The sequence below is a fragment of the Pan paniscus genome, chromosome X (assembly GCF_029289425.2).
Source record: "Pan paniscus chromosome X, NHGRI_mPanPan1-v2.0_pri, whole genome shotgun sequence".
Lineage (NCBI taxonomy): Eukaryota > Metazoa > Chordata > Mammalia > Primates > Hominidae > Pan > Pan paniscus.
This window is the reverse complement of record NC_073272.2, coordinates 155,234,322-155,260,597: the sequence shown is the minus strand read 5'-3', so window position 1 is coordinate 155,260,597 and position 26,276 is coordinate 155,234,322. Positions and strand designations below refer to the sequence as shown.

At 37.9% G+C, this 26,276-nt stretch overlaps 1 protein-coding gene and 2 pseudogenes across 7 annotated transcripts in view; 2 read left to right on the top strand and 1 right to left on the bottom strand.

Annotated features, from left to right (window-relative positions):
• CLIC2 (chloride intracellular channel 2) overlaps positions 1–18,814 on the top strand; it is a 108,695-nt gene extending 89,881 nt beyond the window's left edge. For all 7 annotated transcript variants that reach the window (XM_034950463.2, XM_034950462.2, XM_034950465.3 and 4 more), the window contains 3 exons: positions 14,951–15,057; positions 15,693–15,874; positions 16,964–18,814. In XM_034950463.2, coding sequence (XP_034806354.1) covers positions 14,951–15,057; positions 15,693–15,874; positions 16,964–17,125 — 451 coding nt within the window. In that variant the 3' untranslated portion in view covers positions 17,126–18,814. The remainder of the gene's footprint in view (positions 1–14,950; positions 15,058–15,692; positions 15,875–16,963) is intronic.
• Positions 240–2,831, bottom strand: LOC103784717 (PHD finger protein 10-like; annotated as a pseudogene).
• On the top strand, positions 2,912–4,689 carry LOC103784718 (twinfilin-1-like; annotated as a pseudogene).
• Positions 18,815–26,276: the final 7,462 nt, after the last annotated feature.

Sequence of the window (26,276 nt, the reverse complement as noted above, 5' to 3'; positions counted from 1 at the left end):
TATTGGTCTGTTCATGTTTTCTATTTCTTCCCAATTCAGTCTCAGCACATTGTATGTTTCCTGGAACTTATCCATTTCCTCTAGGTTTATCAGTTTGTCAGCATACAGTTGTACATAATGGTCTCTGGTAATCTTTTGTATTTCTTACATATATGACTTAATGTGTCCTTTTTCATTTCTAATTTGTTTGTTTGGGTCTTCTACTTTTTTGGTTAGTCTAGCTGGCAGTTTATCAATTTAACAAAAACCAACTTTTTCAATCATGATGCTTTGTATTTTTTAGTCTGTATTTCATTTAGTTCTGTTCTTTATTACTTCCTTTTTCTGCTAATTTGGTATTTGGTTTGTTCTTGCTTTTCTAGCAGCTTCACATACATTATTAGATTGTTAATTTGTCATTTTCCTACTTTTTTCATGTAGGCATTTATTGCTATAAGCTTGCCTCTTAGTGCTGCTTTTGCTGTATCCCACAGGTTTACGTATGTTATGTTTCAATTTTCATTTGTTTCAAGAATTTTTTTTCTTCTTAAATTCTTTATTGACCATTGGTTGTTCAGGAGCATGTTGGTTAATTTTTATGTATTTATGCAGTTTCTAAAGTTCCTCTTGGTGTTTATTTATAGTTGATTTCATTTCCTTGTGGCCTGAGAATATCCTTGGTATGATTTTCATTGTGTTAAATTTATTGAGACATTTTGTGGCCTGACATATGGTCCATCCTGGAGAATATTCCACGTGCTGATGAATGTATATTCTGTAGTTGTTGGATAGAATGTTCTGTAAATGTCTGTTTGGTTCATTTGGTCTAAAGTCCAGTTTAAGTCTAATGTTTATTTGTTGATTTTCTGTCTAGATTATCTATCTAATGTTGACAGTGGGATGTTAAAGTTCCTTCCTATTATTGCACTGCAGTCTGTCTCTACCTTTAGATCTAGTAATGTTTGCTTTATGAATCTGGATGCTCCAGTATTGGGTGCATATATATTTAGGATTGTTATATCTTTTTTGCTGGGTTGATCTGTCATTATATAATGATAGTTTTGGTCCTTTTTTCACTTTTTTTGATTTAATGTCTGTTTTGTCTTATATGATTATAGCTAATCCTGCTCACTTTTGATTTCCGTTTGTGTGAAATATCTTTATCAACCCCTTTCAGTCTATATGTGTCTTTACTAGTGAGGTGAGTCTCTTGTAAGTACTATGCAGTTGGATTATGTTTTTTAAATCTATTCATCCAGTGTATGTCTTTTAAGTGGAATATTTAATCTGTTTATGTTTACATGTGAAGACTTATTTCTGTCATTTTGTTATTTTTTTCTGGTTGTTTTGTATATTCTTTGTTTTTTTTTCTCTCTCTCTTGTCATTTATCATTACAGTTTGGTGGTTTTGTGTAGTGGTAATATTTGAGTCCTTTATTTTCTTTATATCCAGGCAAGAAGGATGGCCACTATTCTCACACTGGGAGCAGTGTATAAGTGATTCAGCCTTTCCTTTCTTGTTGGACTCCTTACCCTTCAGACAAATTCCACATATAGCATTTGGAATGACTTTGGGCTTGTACCCAGGAACTGAGTTGGACAGTACAGAACGTTTGGGACCATCTTTTCTTGGAGTGGCAGCTCTGTCTTTTGATTTCTGTCTTCCCTGGAAAGAGTCCTCCTGGCTGTCAGGAGAGCTTTCCCCTTCAGATACCTTGCCAGAGGAGCTGTCCGAAGTGCCTTTATTTTTCCGCTTCTCATCACCTCAACCATCTTCGCCGTCATCTGAATCACCGTCACTGTCTAGAGCAGGGAGCTCAGGATCCAGAGTGGCCTCGTACAGGGCTGTGTTTAATGGCAGATACCACAGCTCATCTGGTGAGTACCTCTTATAATATTCCTGGAACTGTCCGGGGATGAGAGCCACTGGGTAAGAACTGACCTTTGTTCGCCCTGTTGGCAAAACTTCCTATTTCCCTTGAGGCACCTGGATAACGTGTCTCCAAGTCAAAATAAGCTCTTCTTTCTTCCATGCGTTCCCGGTTTAAGTTGCTGCTTTTTTGGGCAGCTTTTTTATTTGTTTGTTTGTTTGTTTGTTTGTTTTGAGACGGAGTCTGGCTCTGTCGCCCAGGCTGGAGTGCAGTGGCGCGATCTCGGCTCACTGCAAGCCCCGTCTCCCGGGTTCACGCCATTCTCCCGCCTCAGCCTCCCGAGTAGCTGGGACTACAGGTGCCCGCCACCACGCCCAGCTAATGTTTTGTATTTTTTGTATTTTTTGTAGAGACTGGGTTTCACCGCGTTAGCCAGGATGGTCTTGATCTCCTGACCTCGTGATCCGCCTGCCTCGGCCTCCCAAAGTGCTGGGATTACAGGCAGCTTTCTTAATATACTCAGGCACTTTACTGGCTTCAACTTTCTGAGTATTCTGTTGTTACATTTGGGAATACTCTTTGTAATGGTCTGTAATTCGTTGATGTTCTTTTTCTTGTAGAATAACAGAATACTCAGCATGTTTGGCTGGATATTCCTTTATCGTTAAAACAATCACTTCATCACTGCTCAGTTAAACCTAGAGTGCATTGAGTTTCAGTAATGACATTTGGCTCTCTCAGGTAGAGTTTGTCCTTGTGAGACAAATCTCGTCTCTCTAAATCTGGATATTTCCTTTTAAAGGAGGTCACACCGAAATATTAACTGACTTGTTCTTGAAGCATATAGTATTCTCCTGTTTCATCAGGTGGCCATTTGTACTCTATCAAATTTTATGCTGGATAGTAACTAAAGCCAAGTTCTTGACTTGAAGTTTCACAGCTCCTAGAACCATCTCCTGAGCCCATTCGCCTCTTTTTGGATGCCTGGGTCCGGTCATTTGAATTATCTTCAATTTCATCCTTCGAGGACTGCGCTCCGGGGGTGGCTGGGTCGCTGTCGCATGGCCGCGGGGACAGGGCAGCCCCGGCCGGGCCGCCGCCGCCATCAGCCGGAGCGCCCCGCGCCGCCGCCGCCGCTGTCGCCTCGCCTAGTCCCGGCCGCCGCCGCTGGGCGCCAGAGGCTGGGAGGGCGCGGGGCTGCGGGCGGGAATGGAAAAGGTCCTGCGGCGGCGGCGGCGCTCCTGACATCCGCCCAACCCCATTTTTTTTAAATATCTGTTTTATTCAGCATACCCTTTCCCAACATATCTGTAATACTAGGCATTAGCACTCTTTTTACATCTGTGCCGATATAACAGGTGTAGTGACATCTCATTGATACTTAACTTGTATTTCCTTGAATGATAGATACATTTAAGCATCTTTACCTATGTTGTTTGATCATTTGGTTTTGTTCTCCTGTGAATCATCTTGTCAAATCCGTCTGATTTTCTATTAGCTTCATACTGAATAGGCAAAGCTGGAAGCATTCCCCTTTAAAAGAGGCACAAGACTTTAAAATAGTATTGGAAGTTCTAGCCAGAGCAGTGAGGCAAGAGAAAGAAATAAAGGGCATCCAAATAGGAACATAGAAAGTCAAACTATCCCTGTTTGCAGACGACATGATTCCATATCTAGAAAACCCCATACTCGGCTGCACTCAGCATCGGAGCCAGGAGCTAGTGGCCGCCGCCACGTCCCACCAGACCTGCATCCAAGCAAGTGAAGATGTCAAAGAGATCTTGCCAGAGCCAGAAATGGAAAGTACACACTTCTGAAAATATCTATTGAAAATGAGCAACTTATGATTGGATCATATATAGTCAGCCTTCAGATTCCTGGGATAAGGATTATGATTCCTTTGTTTTACCCCTGTTGGAGGACAAACAACTGTGCTATATATTATTCAAGTTAGATTCTCAGAATGCCCAGGGATATGAATGGATATTCATTGCATGGTTTCCAGATCATTCTCATGTCCGTCAAAAAAGGTTATATGCAGCAACAAGAGCAACTCTGGAAAAGGAATCTGGAGGTGGCCACGTTAAAGATGAAGTATTTGGAACAGTAAAGGAAGATGTATCATTACATGGATATAAAAAATGTTTGCTCTCACAATCTTCCCCTGCCCCACTGACTGCAGCTGAGGAAGAATTATGACATTAAAATCAATGAGGTACAGACTGACATGGGTGTGGACGCTAAGCATCAAACACTACAAGGAGTAGCATTTCCTATTTCTCGAGAAGCTTTTCAGGCTTTGGAAAAAATAAATAACAGCTGAACTATGTGCAGTTGGAAATAAACATAAAAAATGAAATTATAATTTTGGCCAACACAACAAATACAGAACTAAAAGATTTGCCAAAGAGGATTCCCAAGGATTCAGCTCATTACCATTTCTTTCTGTATAAACATTCCCATGAAGGAGACTATTTAGAGTCCATAGTTTTTATCTATTCAATGCCCAGATACACATGCAGTATAAGAGAACGGATGCTGTATTCTAGCTGCAAGAGCCCTCTGCTAGAAATTGTAGAAAGACAACTATGGATGTTGTAATGGATGTAATTAGAAAGATTGAGATAGACAATGAGGATTAGTTGACTTCAGACTTCCTTTGTGAAGAAGTACATCCCAAGCAGCATGCAGGAAAAACAAGAATTCGAAGACTAATTAGGGGCCCAGCGGAAAATGAAGCTACTACTGATTCAAGTCATCAGATTAAACATAGCAATACTAGTTTTTTAAAAGTCCAGCTTTTAATACAGGAGAACTGAAATCATTCCATGTTGATATAAAGTAGGGAAAAAATTGTACTTTTTGGAAAATAGCACTTGTCACTTCTATGTATTTTTTAAATTAATGTTACAGAAGAGTCATGATTTCTATTTTTGACTTAAAGCTAGAAAAGAGTTCAACATAATGTTTAATTTTGTCACACTGTTTTTATAGTGTTGATTCTACACTTTCACATACTTCTTAAAATTTTATACAATTGGGCCAGTTCTAGAAAGTCTGATGTCTCGAAGGATAAACTTACTACTTTCTTGTAGGACAGAAAGACCTTAAAATATTCTTATCACTTAATGAATATGTTAAAGACCAGGCTAGAGTATTTTCTAAGCTGGAAACTTAGTGTGCCTCGGAAAAGGCCAGAAGTTGCTTATTCTGAGTAGCTGTGCTAACTCTGTCAGACTATAGGATCATCTCTGCAACTTTTAGAAATAGTGCTTTATATTGCAGCAGTCTTTTATATTTGACTTTTTTTTAAACAGCATTAAAATTGCAGATCAGCTCACTCTGAAACTTTAAGGGTACCAGATATTTTCTATACTGCAGGATTTCTGATGACATTGAAAGACTTTAAACAGCCTTAGTAAATTATCTAAGGCTCTGTGAAGCCAAACATTTATGTTCAGATTGAAATTTAAATTAATATCATTCAAAATGAAATAAAAAATGTTGAAAGAGTTTTAAAAATCAGGATTGACTTTTTTCTCCAAAACCATACATTTATAGGCAAATTGTGTTCTTTGTCACTTCTGAACAAATATTCAGATTTAAAATTACGTTAAAGTCCTAGTATTTAACAGGCTAACACAGATAAACACCTTAATAATCTCCTTTCAATTAATATTGTATTTCAAACCACATTTAACTGTCTTCTAATGCTTTGCATTTTCAGTTACAACCTAGAGAGATTTTGAGCCTCATATTTCTTTGATACTTAAAATAGAGGAAGCTAGAATACTTCATGTTTAGTCTGTTAAACCTGCTACAAAAACCATAACTTTGAGGCATTTTCTAAATGAGCTGTGGGGATCCAGGATTTGTAATTTATTGATCTAAACTTTATGCTGCGTAAATCAGTTATCAGAAATGCACATTTCATAGGGTGAAACACTCATTTTTTTTTTTTTGAGACGGAGTTTTGCTCTTGTTGCCCAGGCTGGAGAGCAATCGCACAATCTCCGCTCACTGCAACCTCTGCCTCCAGGGTTCAAGTGATTCTCATGCCTCAGCCTCCCAAGTAGCTGGTATTACAGGCATGTGCCACCATGCCTGGCTAATTTTGTATTTTTAGTAGAGACGGGGTTTCTCCATGTTGGTCAGGCTGGTTGTGAACTCCCGACCTCAGGTGACCCGCCCGCCTTGCCCTCCCAAAGTGCTGGGATTACAGGTGTGAGCCACTGCGCCCGGCCAAAGCACTCATTTCTAAACCTTATTATCTAAGGTAATATATGTACCTTTCAGAAATTTGTGTTCAAGTAAGTAAAGCATATTAGAATAATTATGGGTTGACAGATTTTTTATATAGAATTTAGAGTATTTGTGTGGGGTTTTGTTTGTTTACAAATAATCAGACTATAGTATTTAAACATGCAAAATAATTGACAATAATGTTGCACTTGTTTATTAAAGATATAAGTTGTTCCATGGGAGCACACATAAACAGACATACATACACCCAAATTATTGCATTAAGAATCCTGGAGCTGTGTTGCAGACCATAGCTGAAGCAGTTATTTTCAGTCAGGAAGACTACCTGTCATGAAGGTATAAAATAATTTAGAAGTGAATGTTTTTCTGTACCATCTATGTGCAATTATACTCTAAATTCCACTACACTACATTAAAGTAAATGGACATTCCAGAATATAGATGTGATTATAGTCTTAAACTAATTATTATTAAACCTATGATTGCTGAAAATCAGTGATGCATTTGTTATAGAGCATAACTCATCATTTACAGTATGTTTTAGGTGGCATTATCATACCTAGACAATGAATAACATATTCCCAATAAATTTATATAGCAGTGAAGAATTACATGCCTTCTGGTGGACATTTTATAAGTGCATTTTATATCACAATAAAAACTTTTTCTCAAAGAAAACCCCATACTCTCAACCCAATAGGTCCTTCAGCTGATAAACAACTTTGGCAAAGTTTCAGGATGCAAAATCAATGTACAAAAATCACTTGCATTTCTATACATCAACAACAGCCAAGCTGAGAGCCCAATTGGGAAGGCAATCCCATTCACAATTGCCACACACAAAAAATAAAATACCTGGGAATACAGCTAACTCAGGAGGTGAAGGATATCTACAATGAGAATTACAAAACACTGCTCAAAGAAATAAGAGAAGACACAAACAAATGGAAAAATATCCCATGCTCATGGATAGGAATAATCAATATCAACAAAATGACCATACTGCCCAAAGCAATCTAAAGATTCAGTGTTATTTCTAACAAACTAACAATGACATTCTTCACAGAACTAGAAAAAACTATTTTAAAATTCTTATGAAACCAAAAAAGAGCCCGAATAGCCAAGGCAATTCTAAGCAAAAATAACAAAGCTGGAAGTATCGCATTAGCCAACTTCGAACTATACTGCAAGGCTACAGTAAGCAAAACACAGCGTGGTACTGATACAACACCTGTAATCCCTTCACTTTTGGAGGCCGAGGCAGGTGGATCACCTGAGGTCAGCTGTTCCAGATCAGCCTGGCCAACATGGTGAAAACCCGTCTCTACTAAAAATACAAAAGTTAGCCAGGCTTGGTGACACACGCCTGTAATCCCACCTACTCAGGAGACCAAGGCAGGAGAATTGCTTGAACCTGAGAGATGGAAGTTGCAGTGAGCCAAGATCACGCCATTGCACTCCAGCCTGGGCAACAGAGTGAAACTCTGTCTCAAAAGAAAAAAAGAAAGAAAGAAAGAAAAAAACAGGCACATAGACCAATGGGACATAATAGAGAGCCCAGTAATAAGACCGCACACCTACAACCATGTGATTTTTGACAAAGCTGACAAAAGCAATGGGGAAAGCACTCCCTGTTCAATAAATGGTGCTGGGCTGGCTAGCCCTATGCAGACGATTGAAGCTGGACCCGTTCCTTATACCATATACAAAAATCAAGATGGATTAAAGACTTAAGTGTAAAACCCAAAACTACAAAAACCCAGAAGACAACCTAGGCAATGCCATCCTAGACATAGGAACAGGCAAAGATTTCATGACAAAGATGTCAAAAGCAATTGCAACAAAAGCAAAAATTGACAAATGGGATTTAATTAAATGAAAGAGCTTCTACACAGCAAAAGAAACAATCAACAGAGTAAACAGACAACCTACAGAATGGAAGAAAATTTTTACAAACTATGCATCTAACAAAGGTCTAATATCCAGTGTCTATAAGGAGCTTAAATAAATTTACAAGAAAAAAATCGCATTCAAATGTGGGCAAAGGACATGAACAGATGAACAGACATACATGGGGCAAATTAGCATATGAAAAAAAGCTCATTAGTGATCATTGGAGAAATGCAAATCAAAACCACAATGATATACCATCTCACTCAAGTCAGAATGGCTAAAAATAAAAATAAAAAGTCAAGAAATGGCAGATGCTGGCAAGGTTGTGGAGAAAAGCAAACACTTATACACTGTTGGTGGGAGTGTAAACTAGTTCAACCATTGTAGAAGATAGTGTAGTGATTCTTCAAAGAGCTAACAGCAGAACTACCATTTGACCCAGCAATCCCATTACTGGATATATACCCAGAGGAATATAAATCATTCTACCATAAAGACACGTGCATGAGAATGTTCATTGCAGCACTATTCACAATAACAAAGACATGGAATCAACCCAAATGCCCATCAATGACAGACTGAATAAAGAAAAGGTGGTACATATATACCATGGAATAGTATGCAGCCATAGAAAAGAATGAGATCGTGTCTTTTGCAGGAACATGGATGGAGCTACAGGCTATTATTCTTAGCAAACTAACACAGGAACAGAAATCCAATACTACATGTTCGCACATATAAGCGGGAGCTAAATGATGAGAACTCATGAACACAAAGAAGGGAACAATACACACTGGGGTGTTCTTGAGGGTGGAGGGTTGGAGGAGGGAAAGGAGCAGAAAAGATAACAACTGGGTACTGAGCTTAATACCTTGGTGATGAAATAATCTGTACAGCAAATTCCCATGACATGAGTTCACCTATGTAACAAACCTTCACATGTATCCGAAACCTAAAATAAAATTTTTTAATGAAATAAATATGGTTTTTGGGGGGCCTCCTCTTTCGGCTTTGGAGCCCCCCTCCCTCTGTCTCGGTATGGGGGAGTTTCTTCCTTCTGTCTTCTCCCTTCCTTCTTGCCTATTAAACTCTCTGCTCCTTAAAACCAAAAGAAAAAAAGAAAGAAAGAAAGAAATATGGTTTTTATTTTTCTCACATAAGAAACTCAGAATGAACCTAGGATGATAGCTCCGTAATTTCATTAGGGATTTCAACTCCTAATCTTTCTTCTCTGCCATCCTTCAAGTGAGGCTTCCAGTCTCAAAGTTAACTCATGGTGACAATATGTCTGCTGGAACTCCAGGCAACAGATCTAATATACAAGCCAGCTCTAAGGAGTTTTCACAGAAGCCACACCCAAAAATTTCCATTTACAGCTCATTGTCCAGAGGTAATTCATGTGGTTAGATCTAAGTAGTGGTATATAAGTGTGTTATCTGCCATAGCTTGCCCCTCTGACCACCCAAATAAATGTATGTATCCCTCTTCTCACATATGGAACACACAGTTACTACAGTCAGCTTAAAGTCCAGTACCTTTGGATGATGTGCAATATCTCCATTAGATACTAATGGTCAAGCAGTCAAATATATTAAAAATTATCTCCACCCACTCTTTGACACACCCATTTTTAAAAGTGAAGATTCGATAACACACAACCACCACTGGTTCATACTAGTTCATAATAGTTACCATGACTTGAAAAAGGACTGAAATATTGTTTCTACGTTTTATTGTTACAAACACTGCTAAAAGGAATTGTCTTTTTACAAGGCCCTCTCCACAACGGTTAGTCTTCCATATTGCTGGATATGGGAACCCTTCCATATGAACTTTGTTTTATCTACTTTTTAAAAGCCTTGTAAACACCCACATTAATGGAAATGGTGGAGTAGGGAATTCCAGAACTCCATTCTTTCATAAAAGCAATGAATAGGCTGGCAAAACTGTCAGAAGCAACTTTTTCAGAACTCTGGAATCTAAGCAAAAATTACAGCAGCCAGGAGAACACTTAATGAATAAAAAATCTAAATTTCAGTGAGAGTTCTGTGGCATTTTTGGTTACCTTGAGACCATCCTCCAACCCTCAGCCCATCAGTAGTCTTAAAAATGGCAGCTTATATTGCAGGTGCAGGTTACTGGTACCAGAGGAAGTGATATTGACCTTATTTTCAATGAACTGTGATTGTGTAGTTTGACCTATCTGGTGGTTCCCTGAAGGATTACCTCAATGGTTTACCTTTTTGTCACCTGCACTAGAGCTTCCCCAGGGCTGAGGCACCTTCCCTGGTGCTGGTTGTGGAAAGAATTTTAAAGCAAATGTATTAGTCACAGCTACACAGAACAAGGAATAACATCTGGGAAAAGCAATAGACAAATGGAAAAATCCCAGGAAGGGCCAGGCGCGGTGGCTCATGCCTGTAATCCCAGCACTTTCGGAGGCCGAGGCGGGCAGGTCACCTGAAGTCAGGAGTTCGAGACCAGCCTGACCAACATGGAGAAACCCCATCTCTACTAAAAACACAAAATTAGCCAGGCGTGGTGGTGCATGCCTGTAATCCCAGCTACTCGGGAGGCTGAGGCAGGAGAATCGCTTGAACCTGGGAGGCAGAGGTTGTGGTGAGCCGAGATTGCACCATTGCACTCTAGCCTGGGCATGGACAACAAGAGCAAAACTCCATCTCAAAAAAAAAAAAAAAAATCCCAAGAAGAAAGAGGCTGAGATACTTGGGGGATGCTTAGGGAAATAATGGCTTCAAAACATTTTATGTATTCTGAGGACTATAGAAGACTATGCATGGACCCATTTCTAGATGTGTGCTCACAAAAGAACTGAGAAGACTAGGCTCTCAATTCTGGCTAAATTTCAGGCACTGCACAAGCAGAAAATGAAGGCAAAGGCAGAACTTTAAACTGTGTAGCTAAGCAATGAAGGAGAGCCCCAACACAGAACCAACCCTCAAAAACTAAGAAAGCTTTTTGTTTTCATAGTTTGTTTCTTTGTTTTGCTTCCAGGAGTTTAATAAAATCTCTGTAAAATCAATAACTGACTAAAGCTAATGGAACAAATATTTCAGAGGCCACACATACCAAAAAAATATAGGCTTTACAAAATTAGTTAAGAAAATTAACTAAACCAACAACAACCACAATAAGCAGCAACAACAAGACCAGGGGACTGGGAGAATCAATCAGATTTCCAGAGTTTCTACATTATAACATTCAAAACATCTGGTTTTCAAGAAAAAAAAAAACTGAGGCATGTGAGGAAACAAGAAAGTATGGCAAGGACAAAAAACCAAACACCGCATGTTCTCACTCATAGGTGGAAATTGAACAATGAGAACACTTGGACACAGGATGGAACATCACACACCGGGGCCTGTCGGGGGGCGGGGAGGGATAGCATTAGGAGATATACCTAATGGGTGCAGCACTCCAACATGGCACACGTATACATATGTAACAAACCTGCATGTTGTGCACATGTACCCTAGAACTTAAAGTATAATAAAAAAAAGAAATGAAAAAAATACATTGCATAGATGAAATACGATCATACATTTATAGCATTTAGCACAATTCCTGACATAATAAAATACTCAATAAAACAACAACAACAGAAAGAAAAACCCACAGCTGACATTGTACTCAATAGTGAAGGACTGAAGTTTTTCCCCTTAAGATCAGAAACAAGACAAGGATGTTCATTGTGGTTGGAAAAAATAATTGATATAATTTCAATCTTCTTAAGTGGTTAAGAATTGTTTTGTGGCCTAACATATGATCTATCCTGGTGAATATTCTGTATGCACTTGAAAATAATGTGTATTCTGCTACAGTTGCCCAAAATCTGGGGTTGAAGAAGCCAGCTTAGTTCTGGGTTGGGCCTGAAGCCTGGGGCTCTGTGGGTCAGCCTTTTTTGGGCTCGGTTGGAGCCTGGTCTGGGCCTGAAGCCTGAGCTTGAATGGGCCAGCCTGAAATCTGGGGCCACCAGGGATGGCCTGGAGTCTGTACCCATGAGGGCTGTATTGGAGGCTGAATGTTTGGATGCTGACCTGGTACCTGTGGCCATGGGGGCCAGCCTGGAGCTGAGGTCCATGGGTGTCAACGTGGCACTGGGACAGACCCAAAGCCTGGGAGTGTGAAGGCCAGCCTGGGGCTGAGTTGGTCTGGATACTGGGTCTGTGGGTATTGGCCTTAAACTGGGGTCCAAAGGTGCTAGTCTTGTGATGGAGAGGGCCTGAAAGCTGAGTCTGGGGGTACAGTGGCTGTCCTGAAGCAAAGGGGCTGTCTTGGAGGGGTGCAAGCCTGGAGGTATGATCTGGTGCTGAAGGAAGTCTGGAGTCTGGGGCTACTGGCCCAGGGCTGGGAGACTGCATCTGCAGGGATGGCCTGGACATTGGGGCTACAAGGGCTGGCCTACTGCCCAAGTCTGTGGGGACCAGCCTAAAGTCTGGGGTAATCATGGCCTGTCCAGGGCTAGACTTTACTGTGTTGGGCCCAGTGTTTGGGTCTGAGGCAAAGTCTGGTGTTCACTTACCTCTTCTTCTCCCAAGCAAAGGGCATCTCTCTCCATACTGTGGGTTGGAGAAGGCATAACACAGGTAATTTAAAACTGTCCTGCTAAGGTGAAAAATAAAGCAAAAAAGAGAAGTAGTGATGGTAGGGAAAGGAGTGATGTTGCAATGTTACAATTGAGCGTCCAGAGAAAGGCTTCACTTAGAAAGAGATACCCATGAAAAAGACCTGAAAGAAAAGTGGGAGCAAGGGATGTCCATGTGTCCCCCTCACCTACGGGCAGACCAAGTTAAAAGGCTCTGGGGTAGGAGCTTTCCAGGCCTATTTGAATGGTAGCAAGAAGGTCTGTGTCATAATTGAGCGAGTGAGGGATATGAGAGAAGAGAGGTAAGGTGGGATCACATCATGTGGATCCTTATAGGCTACTGTAATGAGTTAGGCTGTGACTCGGTAAGATGAGATGACTGCACACTACTGAGTAGGGGAAAGCCATCACTCTGGCTTCTGGGTGGTTAATAGACTGGGTGGGAAAGAAGGTGGTTCATATCATGTGGGTCCTTGTAGACCACTGTGAGCACTTGGGCTCTAACTCTGAGATGAGGACATTGCAGGCTAATGAGTAGGGGAAAGACATGACATGACTTACATTTTAACATGATTGCTCTGTCTATGGGTGGAGAATATTCCAGGTGTATGAGGGACAAGTATGGGAATAGGGAGAATAGTCAGGAGGCTGTTACAGTAATATAGGCTTTGGACTGGGCAGGGGCGCGGGGGTGGACAGATTCTGGATACATTTTGAAAGGTAAGCTGACCAGAGTTGCTAATAGATCAAATGTGGAGTTAGAAGGAAAGAGAGGAATCAAGGAAGATACCTAAGTTTTTGACCTGACCATTTCTAGCTTCCAGTGAATTTTTTTTTATGAAAAGGAATTGAGTGTTTTAGCCTTTGTTTGTATTGTATATATTTAAGGTATATCACATGATGTCTTGATATACATATATATAGTGAAATGATTACTACAGTCAAGCAAATTAACATATCCATCGCTTCATATAGTTATCTTTTTTATATGGTAAGAGCACCTAAAATCTACCCTTTGCAAATTTTCAGTATACAATATTATTAGTCCTCATATTATACATTATATCTCTAGACTTACTCATTCTACATAACTGCAACTTTGTACCCTTCGACCTACATCTCCCTCTTTCCTCCCCCCACTGCCCCGGTAATCACTGCTCTATTCTTTTTTCTATATATTTGACCTTTTAAAGATGCCACACATAAGTGAGATCATGGAGTATTTGTCTTTCTGTGCCTGGCTTATTTCACTTAACATAACGTCCTCCAGGCTCATCCACGTTGTTGCAAATGACAGGATTTCATTCTTTTTAAGGCTGATTAATATTCTATTACATATATATATATATATATATCACAATTTCTATATCCATTCATCTGTTGATGGGAACTTAGGTTGTTTCTATATGTTAGCTTTTGTGAATAATGCTGCAGTGAACATGGCAGCACAGATATCTCCATGAGGTGCTGATTTTTTATTGAATACTTTTCTGCATCTAGTCATTATCAAATGGCTTTTCTTATTTGATTTGTTAATGTGGTGAATTATATTATTACATTATTTTATTTAATTATGCTAACTGAGCTTTGTATTACTAAGAGAGGATATCTTGGCTACTTTTTTCCCATTTTCTCCATCCTGTTTATTCCACCATTTGTTTTATAAGTTGTAATATTTGAAACCATATTTTTCTTTTTCTTTTTTTTTTTTTTGAGACTGAGTTTCACTTTTGTCCCCCAGGCTGGAGTGCAATGGCGCAATCTCAGCTCACTGCAACCTCCACTTCCCAGCTTCAAGCAATTCTCCTGCCTCAGCCTCCCAAGTAGCTGGAACTACAGGCGCCCGCTACCACGCCCAGCTAATGTTTGTATTTTTAGTAGAGACAAGGTTTCACCATGTTGGCCAGGCTGGTCTCAAACTCCTGACCTCAGGTGATCCACCCACCTCAGCCTCCCAAAGTGCTGGGATTACAGGCGTGAGCCACTGCGCCTGGCCAAAACCATATTTTTCTACTACTCATGTCTGAAAATGTATTGTACTGACATTATATCTTCTGACAAATAGGCTTTTAGGACCAAGTATGGAAACCACCATTTGAAACATTGTTTCTACAGATAAATGAGCTTTGGATTCCAGACAACTGATTACCCTGTGAACTTTAGAAACCAAAGTGTTCTGAGATTGGAAAAAATATAAACTTCTACTGAGAGACTTCTAAGGGTGTTTAGTTTCCAGCACAATGTTCCAGAACTTCCATTTTCAGTATAGTGCAAGCTAGGGCACCTGGTCTCTGTCATGTTATGTGCAAATGATAGTTGACGCATGTTTCTTTTTAAGGTACCCTCACCTGAGTCCCAAGTACAAGGAGTCTTTTGATGTGGGCTGTAACCTCTTTGCCAAGTTTTCTGCATACATTAAGAATACACAAAAGGAGGCAAATAAGAGTAAGATACCTTTCTTTAAATCTCTATTTTTCTCTCACTCTTCATCTTCTCACTCAGCAAAAATAGAATTTTCCTGAATATATAGTATATTTTGGGGACTGGCCTAGTCTTCCCCTCATTCTCTATACTCTCCTGTGAAATTCCCTTGCATGAAGTTGTATTAGATTTAGAACTCAAGATTCAATATAGCTATTACCAACCATAGCTCAATTAGAATATTGACATACCAGGTGTGAACTAACTGCAGGACTGTGTACCTTTAAGGTTTCTTAAACTGTGGCACCTACCATTTCCCACGAACATTCTTAAATAGGTTTATTATCCTCTGAGTCACAAGAACTGTGTTTTTTCTTTCACTTTCTAACTCTTCTGATCACTTTTCTTTCTTTCTTTTACTCTCCTGCCAATGCACCTCCCTAAGAAAATCCCAAAAGATTTACACTCACTATTTCATCTTACTTTGTCTTATCAGTGAGTAGCTGAGCATTCTAAATAGTTAACTAGATATTGAAGAGCCAGTGTAAGTAGTATGTATAGATAGATAGAGGTGTCTAAATGTGTGGAAAGCATATTTAGAATGTATTTAGTCAAAAGACAATACATTTACAAGTAACTCTATTACTTCATTGCCTCAGATTTTGAAAAATCTCTGCTCAAAGAATTCAAGCGTCTGGATGACTACTTAAACACCCCACTTCTGGATGAAATTGATCCAGACAGTGCTGAGGAACCCCCAGTTTCCAGAAGACTATTCTTGGATGGGGACCAGCTAACACTGGCTGATTGTAGCTTGTTACCCAAGCTGAACATTATTAAAGTAAGTCTTTATAAGGCAGGCTGAATGGGTGGGAGGGGTTTGCCAGTTGCCAGCACAAAGCATAGTGACCTTCCAGTGCGGTATTATTATATTATAGCTTTGTCATTATCATCATCATCATATGTACTATATACATCTCTTTTCTCTTTAGAGGGAAGATCCATAATGTTCTCTTCTGGGAAGTATTAAAACTTGTTTCTTTTTTTTTTCTTTTTTGAGATAGGGTCTTGCTCTGTCACCCAGGTTGGAGTGCAGTGGCATGATCAAGGCTTATTGCAACCCCCACCTCTGAGGCTCAAGCAGTCCTCCCACCCCACTCTTGAGTAGCTGGGACTACAGGTGCGTGCCACCACGCCTGGCTAATTTTTTGTACTTTTTGTAGAGACAGGGTTTCACCATGCTGCACAGGCTGGTCTTGAACTCCTGGGCACAAGTGATCCGCCTGCCTTGGCCTCCCAAAGTGTTGGGATTACAGACGTGAGCCACCGTGCCCAGCCAAAACTTGTTTCTTTCTTTCTTTCTAAATCAGAAGGTATTTTCCACTGTCTTATTTTGTAATAATATTACCTATTTTACAGAATTGTTAAGAGAATTAAATAAATTAAAGCATTTAAAATGCTTAGAACAGTGCCTAGATCATAATAGGGAATAACCAATTTGGGCTATTAGTATTATGATGAATTAATCATAAATTTAATAAATATTTATTGCATAGACTTACACAGAATTTACTCTTTGAGTCCTATGCCAAACACAGAGACTACGTAAAGAAAGAAGACATAGGACTCTAAATAAACTCTTAGTCTAGTCGTGGTGGATATGTGCTCATTTTCTGTGCTTCCTTCCTCTAAATATAGTCATAATTAAATACAGAATCAATATCAACATGATTGTAAGCATGTAGTTTTGTCAACATTTGTAGACAAAACATCAAAATAGTCCAAGATTTGTGTCTACTTCATAGTTTATTTTATAGTGCTTTTTGTGTCGATAAGATGCCTTTGATAATCTTGACTTCTAAGATACATTTCTACATAGTAGGCATATTACTGATGCCTTCTTTTTCCTCTTTTTTTTGCAAAATTCTAGGTTGCTGCCAAGAAATATCGTGACTTTGACATTCCAGCAGAATTCTCAGGAGTCTGGCGTTATCTCCACAATGCCTATGCCCGTGAAGAATTTACCCACACGTGTCCTGAAGACAAAGAAATTGAAAATACTTACGCAAATGTGGCTAAACAGAAGAGTTAGGAGAGCTCTTACAGGAGAAAAGGCTATATTTGTGATCAGATTTTACTTATTGACATATTAGAAAGGTTTTTGCAAATAAGAATATGAAAAATACTGTTTCTTCTATCCAACTCTCTTATGAAAAGGAACTCTGTATTTTCTATTAGCCATAAATAATCTGTCCATTGTATTTTACAGGTCTTCATACTTTTACTTAATTTTCTTTATCTGTATGGCAAACCACTGCAATCCTGAATGACATGGAAAGCATCACGATCTTTTGCCCTTTGCTTGAATTCCTGGAATGCATACATATAAGCTAAACAGATGTCTGCAGTTATAAATGTCATAAGTAGAGGTACAATCTCACCCTGCTCCTTAGAAACATTTCCATATAAATCACTAAAATAATTTCACATTTTTGTTAGTTTAATATATACATGAGTTTATTTCTGACATAAATAATAAATACAGAGAGTGAGCATATCAGAGAGGCAAATTCTTAAAGAATGATTTTTAAAATCAGCTCTAGGAAGAGCTCAAGATCAATTGGTCATAGAACAGCATTTGACACCTAGAACTATGACCACCTCATGGTCAGAGATGAGAATGTAGCCTTTGTGACCAGATTATATTATTTTTAAATGAAGCACTCATTAAATAAAACATAATTTTAAAAAACAATATAAGAAACAAAGTCAACTGAATCTTTTATTCATAGAAATGAAAAGGAAAATAAAAAATGTGGCTGACCAAAAGGTCTTGTTGTTGTCCATAAAAGGATAAGGTAAACAGTCCTTAGATAATTACAAAACTTTCTACAAAAGTTAAAATGTTACATTACTATAAGTATTCAGATTCACTTGTTAAAGTACTCTTAAATCATTCAAATCTGGAAACAAAAGCTGAACTTAACTCTTGCTCCCTCAAAAGAGAAACACAAGCATAAGTGCAGCTTCAAAAAAGGAAAATATTTTAGGCTTTGGTGGAAGGGTGGAGTTTAGATAAAATTTAAATGAAGTAGCGTTTTAATAGGTTCAAAGAAAAGTAAGGCAATGAGCAAACTCAAAGTACTGTCCTTGAAAACCATAGAGTCAAGATAAATGTATAGTGTATGGTTAGGTGGCAGAGAAATGCAATCATGTTGATAATCTTTGAGATACATCCTGTCATCAGTATATTTCAGAATACATGCAATGCACTAGCAAGTTACAATTGATAGAATACATTTGAAATGTTAAATGAAATAAGCCAGGAACAGAAAGACAAACACCACATGATCTCACTCATATGTGGAATTTTAAAAAGTTGATCTCACTCATATGTGGAATTTTAAAAAGTTGATCTCATACAAGTAGAGGGTAGAATCGTGGTTACCAGGGGCTAGGGAGAGAAAGAAGGCAGAGGCACTGAAAGATGTTGGTCAATGGGTATAAAGTTACACCTAGGAAGAATAAATTTTGGTATTCACCACAGTAGGGTGACTATAGCAAATAATAATGTAGCATGTATTTCAAGATAGCTAGAAAAGCAGATTTTTAAATGTCACCACAAAGAAATAACAAATGTTTATAGTGGTGGATATGGTAATTACGCCTATTTGATCATTATACTGTGTGTACATGCATTGAAACACCACATTGTATCCCATATATATGTACAATTATGTGCCCATTATACATTTAAAAAATAAATTTAAAAAACCTTCAATTAACTCTCTTGGTTTAAAAGAAAAATATAAACCAAAACTACATGATCTCTAAAACAAATGATGATGTAAACACTTCATATCAGAATCCATGGGATAAATATAAAGCAGTGATCAGAGGAAATTTTATAACACTAAACACTGCTATTAGTAAAAATAAAAGATTGAAAATAAATTGATTAAATATTGAACTAACAAAAATTTTTAAAATGTGCACAACAATGTGAATATACTTGACACTTCTCAACTCTCTGCCTCAAAATAGTTAAGGCGATGAGTTTTAAGCTATGTGTTTTTAACACAACTTAAAAAAAAAAATGTCCAAATGGATCTTGGTAGAGCACCAGCAAAAAACAGAAAGAAACTTAGAATAAGTACAACAAATTAAGTAAAAGAACACAAGAAATTAACAAAAAAAGTAAGAATTAACAAAATAATAGAAATAGCATAGACCTAGTTAATGAATCAAAATCTTTATTTTTTAAAAGATTGATAATACAGACAAACCATTAGCTACATTAATCAAAATAAAACAGAGAAAGCAAAAGTATGCAAAATAAAGAATGGGGAAATAACTATTAGAAGAAATTTAAGACATTATAAGAGACTACTTTGCAGACCTCTATGCAAACAAATTTCAAAATCTAGATGATAGAGATAATTTCCTAGCAAAGTAAAGATTACGAAAAACAACTTTATTAGAGATATGAAAATTGAAGAGCTCAATCTTCATAGAAGAAAGAGAGAACATTTTTTAAAAAGAAGAAATAGAGAAAATTATAAGGAACTACTTACCAAAAAGTATCAATCCCCAGATAGTTTCACAGGGAAATTCTACCAAACTTTAAAAGACCATATAGTCTCAAAGTAACTTTGCGAAACGGTGTTTCTTCTGGAAAATATAAAACAAAATATAAAGAAACTATACATAAACATTGTACTCTAATTGGCAAAGTTGTTTCTCAAGGGGATATGTGTAGACAATTCTGAAACAGCCATACATGTATAGTAAGATTGAAAAAATAAGTAAATGAACTGTAGGTGGGAAGTACAAATAATCAAGAAGGCTAGGATGAACTATGTGGTACTGGATTCGATTCAGAGACATCGGTATGTACTCAAGTTTAACTTAATATTGATAGAGGTGAATAGATACAAAAATAATTACATGTGCGTATATACATGAGTCAGTATACATATGTATAGTTCCTAGCCCTGTGTCCTGAGAGGGCCTAGAAGCAATAGTACCCTAGTAGCAACAAGCACACCCAATGCTAAGACCTTGGATTCTAATATCATTCTCCAATAAAAGGAACTAGAGCTACTTGGAGAAATAACTGATTCTAGGACCAAGGCAGGGGAAATACGAGATGGGCCTGGAGAATCTCATAGCACCAGAAAGTAAGGAATTGAGAAAAAAAAAAAAAAAGATGAAGGCATGGCAAAGGAAATAGAGGAGTCATCTGAAAGATTGCCAAATTTGGAAAAATTGCCTCAATAAAATATAGATACTCCTCACCTTCTGATGGGGCTATGACAATAAACCCATCGTAAGTTAGAAATATTGTAAGTTGAAAAGGCATTTAGTACCCCAACAAACCCATCATAAAGTCAAAAAATCATAAGTCAAACCATAAGTCCAGATGCTCCTCAGCTTACCACGCAATTACATCCCAATAAACCCACCATAAACTTGAAAATTTGTAAGTCAAATGGTCATAAGTTGAGGTTTGTCTGTAATGCAGTATTAGATTATAACACAAAGTATAAAATAGAGGAGTCCATATGGACACAAATGACTTAATTAATAATTAATTAATTAATGGAGGAAAAGAGGCAAATCTCCCATTACAGAGGAATTTATTTATCCAGTCCTCTGTTGATGGATACTTAGGTTGATTTCATGTCTTTGCTATTGTAGATAGCACTATGATGAATATACAAGTGCAGTATCTGTTTGCTAAAATGATTAATTTTCCTTTGGGTAGATACCCAGTAATGGGATTTCTGGGTCAAATGGTAGCTTGTTTTAGTTCTTTGATAAATCTTTAAGCTGCTTTCCACTGTGGCTTAACTCATTTTCATTCCCATCAGCAATGTATAAACCTTCCCTTTTTTCCACAGCCTTGCCAGCATCTGTTATTTGACTTTTTAGTAACAGCCATTCTGACTGGTGTGAGATGGTATCTCACTGTGGTTTTGATTTTTATTTCTCTAATGTGATGTTGAGCTTTTTTTCACATGATTGTTGGCCATATGTATATTTTTTTTGAGATGGAGTCTTGCTGTGTTGCCCAGGCTGGAGTGCAATGGTACGATCTCAGCTCACTGCAACCTCCGCCTCCTGGGTTCAAGTGATTCTTCTGCCTCAGCCTCCCAAGTAGCTGGGACTATAGGTGCATGCCACCATGCCTGGCTAACTTTTGTATTTTTAGGAGAGGTGGGGGTTTCACCATATTGGCCAGGCTGGTCTCGAACTCCTGACCTCGTGATCCACCTGCCTCGGCCTCCCAAAGTGCTGGGATTACAGGCATGAGCCACCGCGCCCAACCGTATGTCTTCTTTTGAGAAGTGTCTGTTCATATCGTTTGCCCACTTTTCAATGGGGTTATTTGGTTTTAGCTTGTTGAATTGTTTAAGTTCCTTATAGATTACAAGTATGAGACCATTATGAGATAGTTTAAAAATATTTTCTTCAATTTTGTAGGTTGTCTGTTTAATTGCTTATTAATTTATTTATATTTCAATAGCTTTAGGGGTACAAGTGGTTTTTGGTTACATGGGTGAATTGTATAGTAGTGAAGCCTGGGCTTTAAGTGTATCTGTCACCTGAATAGTGTGCATTGTACCAAACAGGTGGTATTTTTTATCCTTCACCTCCCTCCAGCCCTCCCCCACTTCTGAGACTCCAATGTCCGTTATACCATTCTTCAAACCTTTACATACCCATCACTTAGCCCCTACTTATAAGTGAGAACATGTGGTATTCGATTTTCCATTCCTGAGTTACTTCACTTAGGATAATGGCCTCCAGTTTCATCCAAGTTGCTGCAAAACATATTATTTCATTTTTTATGTCTGAGTAGTATTCCATGGTGAGATATATGTGTATATATATATATAAAACAGCAGAGGATATATTGTTTTCAAGTGTACATGGAGCGTTATCCAGAATAGACTATATACTATGCCAAAAAAACAAACCTCAAGAAATTTAAAAGGATAGAAATAATACAAAGTATGTTTTCTGACCACATGGAATGAAATTAGAAATCAATAGTAGGAAAAAGATATAAGAAACTCACAAATATGTGAGAGTTAAACAAAATACTAATAAATAACAAATGGGTCAAAGAAGAGATCAAAAGGAAAATCAGAAAATACTTCTTTCAGATAAATGAAAATGAAGACACAAGAAAGATACCAAAACTTATGGGGTTCAGATAAAGCAATGCTCAGAGGGAAATGTATAGCTATAAGTGCCTGTATTAAGAAAAAAAATCTCAAATCAATAACTTAACCTTCCAACTTAAGAAACTGGAAAAAGATGAGCTAACTAAAAGAAAATCAAGCAAAAGGAAGAAAATAATAAAGATTAGGGCAGAGATAAATGAAACAAAGGGAATAGATTAACAATAGAATCAATGAAACCAAAAGTTGGTTCTTTGAAAAGAACAACAAAATTGCCAAACTCTTTTTTGGTTCCATATGGAATTTAAAGTAGTTTTTTCCAATTCTGTGAAGAAAGTCAATGGTAGCTTGACTGGTCATTAGAGAAATGCAAATCAAAACCACAATGAGATCACATCTCACGCCAGTTAGAATGGCAATCATTAAAAAGTCAGGAAACAGTGGCACATGCCTGTAATCCCAGCTACTTGGGAGGCTGAGGGAGAATAACTGCTTGAGCCCAGGAGATGGAGGTTGCAGTGAGCCGAGATCATGCCACTGCACTGGAGCCTGGCCCACAGAGCGAGACTCTGTCTCAAAAAAAAAAAAAAGGAAACAACAGATGCTAGAGAGGATGTGGAGAAATAGGAACACTTTTACACTGTTGGTGGGAGTGTAAATTAGTTCAACCATTGTGGAAGACAGTGTGGTGATTCCTCAAGGATCTTGAACCAGAAATACCATTTGACCCAGCAATCCTATTACTGGGTGTATACCCAAAGGATCATAAATCATTATACTATGAAGACACATGCACACGTATGTTTATTGCAGCACTGTTCACAATAGCAAAGACTTGGAACCAACCCAAATGCCCATCAGTGACAGACTGCGTAAAGAAAATGTGGCACATATACACCATGGAATACTATGCAGCCATAAAGAAGGATGAGTGCATGTCCTTTGCAGAGACATGAATGAAGCTGGAAACCATCATTCTCAGCAAACTAACAGAAGAACAGAAAACCAAACACCACATGTTCTGACTCATAAGTGGGAGTTGAACAATGAGAACACATGGACACAGGGAGGGGAACATCACACACTGGGGCCTGTTGGGGGGTGGAGGGGTAGGGGAGGGATAGCATTAGAAAAAATACCTAATGTAGGTGACAGGTTGATGGGTGCAGCAAATCACCATGGCGCGTGTATACCTATGCAACAAACATGCATGTTCGGCACATGTATCCCAGAACTTACTATTTAAAATAAATAAATAAATAAAAACTATTAGGACTAATAAGCAAGTTCAGCAAGGTTGGAGGATATAAAATCAATATGCAAAAATTAATTCCATTTTATAAACTTGCAAGGAGCAATCTAAAAATGAAATGAAAACAATTCCATTCACAATAGCATCATAAATAACAAAATACTTGAAGTACAAAACTTATACACTGAACACTATGAAACATTGTTAAAACAAGTTTTAAAAACCTAAATAAATGGAATGATATCCATCTTGCGCTCATAGATTGAAAGACTTAATTTTATTAAGACAGCAACACTCTCCAAATTGATCTACAGAGTCAAATCAATACCTATTAGCATTCCAACTGCCTTATTTGCAGAAACTGATAAGCTGTTCTTAAAATTCATATGAAATTGCAAAGGGCTCCAAATAACCAAAACAATCTTTGAAAAGATCGGATCCTCCACAGTAGGAGGACTCACACTTTCTGATTTCAGAACTTTCTACAAAGCTACAACAGTCAAGAGAGTGTCATACCAGCATAAGGGCAGACATATAGACCAATGTGTATTGACCATTTCATTTCCTCTTCTGGGAATTGTCTCTTTATATACTTTGTATTTTTTATGTGTAATCTTTTATCATTGCCTTACTGTTTTAAAACAAATCAGCTTTATTAACATAGAAATAGAAAGTCCAAAAATACATCCATACATCCATGGTCAATTGATTTTCCAGAGTGTCAAAATCATTCCATAGAGAAAGAATAGTATCCTCAATAGAGTGCTGGGATAGCTGGATATCCACATGCAAAGGAATGAATTTGAACCCCTTCCTCACACCATGCATAAAAACGAACACAAAATGGATCATAGACCTAAATGAATGAACTACAACTATAAAACTCTTAGAAGAAAGAATGAGTAAACCTTCATGACCTTGGATTGGGCAAAGTATTCTTAGACATGATGCCAGAAGCATGAGCAACAAAATAGAAACTCGATAAATTGTACTTCTTAAAAATCTAACTCTGTTTTTCAAAAGACACCCTCAAGAAAGTGAAAAAAAAGGACACACTGAATTGGAGAAAATATTTGCAAATCATATATGTGATAAAGGACTTGTGTCTAGCATATATAAAGAACTCTTATAACTCAATAATACAAAGACTAGTAATCCAGTTTAAAAATGGGCAAAAGATCTAAGTCAATATTTTTCCAAGGAAGATACACAAATGGCCAATAAGAATGTAAAAATATGCTTGAAGTCATCAGTCATTAGGGAAATGCAAATCAAACTAGAATAAAGTACCACTTCACATCCATGTTAGAGAGAATGTGGAGAAATTGGAACCCCATACGCTGCCAGTGGGATGTAATATGGTACAGCCACTGTGAAAAAGTCAGGCATTTCATCAAAGGGTTAAACATAGAGTTGCCACAGGACTGAGGAATTCCATTCTTAGGTATAAATCCTAAAAAACTGAAAACAGATATTTAAAAAAAACCTTGTACATGAATATTCGATGGTAGGATTATTTAGAATAGCCAAAAGGTGGGAACAACCCAAATGTCCCTCAATGAATGAATGGATAAACAAGATATGGTCTATCCATACAATGGAATAGTATTCAGCCACAAAAAGGAATGAAGTACTGATACTTGCTACAGTGTGAATGAACCTTGAAAACATTATGCTAAGTGAAAGCAGCCAGTCACAAAAATGCACATATTATATGATTTCATGTATATGAAATGTTCAGAATAGGGAAATTTATAGAGACAGAAAGTACATTAATGGTTGCCAAAGGCTGGAGGAACATGGAATAGAGAGATGATAGCTAAAAGGTTCTGGGTTCCTTTTTTTTTTAAATATATATATTTTTTTTATTATACTTTTAGTTCTAGGGTACCTGTGCAGAACGTGCAGGTTTGTTACATATGTATACATGTGCCATGTTGGTGTGCTGCACCCATTAACTCGTCATTTACATTTACATTAGGTAAATGTAATCCCTCCTAATGCTATCCCTCCCCCTCCCCCCACCCTTCTGGGTTACTTTTTGAAGTGATAAAAATGTTATAAAATTAACTGTGGTGATAGTTGTATATATCTGTGAGTATATTAAAAACCTATGCTAAGAATTGTTCACTTTAAATGGGTGAATTGTACAGTATGTGAATTTTCATGTTAATAAAGCTGATTTTTTTTAAAGAGTAAGGCAACGATAAAAGATTACACATAGAAGGCCTGGCGCGGTGGCTCACGCCTGTAATCCCAGCACTTTGGGAGGCCGAGGCGGGCAGATCACAAGGTCAGGAGATCGAGACCATCCTGGCTAATACAGTGTAACCTTATCTCTACTAAAAATACAAAAAATTAGCCGGGCGTGGTGGCGGGCACCTGTAGTCCCAGCTACTCGGGAGGCTGAGGCAGGAGAATGGCGTGAACCCGGGAGGTAGAGGTTGCAGTGAGCCGAGATCGCGCCACTGCACTCCAGCCTGGGCGACAGAGAGAGACTCTGTCTCAAAAAAAAATAAAATAAAATTACACATAAAAAATACAAAGGATATGAAGAGACAATTCCCAGAGGAGGAAATGAAATGGTCAATACACAAGACTTGGTATTGACCTCATCAGTAGTCAGAGAAATGTAAAAATAAAGCAATGAGACATATTTTTATTTAACTAAATTCTATTGAGAAGAATTAAGAAAGAATAAAACATACATATGATGCTTGAAATAATAATGCAGAGCGATGGTCTTTTCCCACATTGCTGGGTAGAATTTAAACTGTTAAATAGTTTTGGAAAGTAGAATG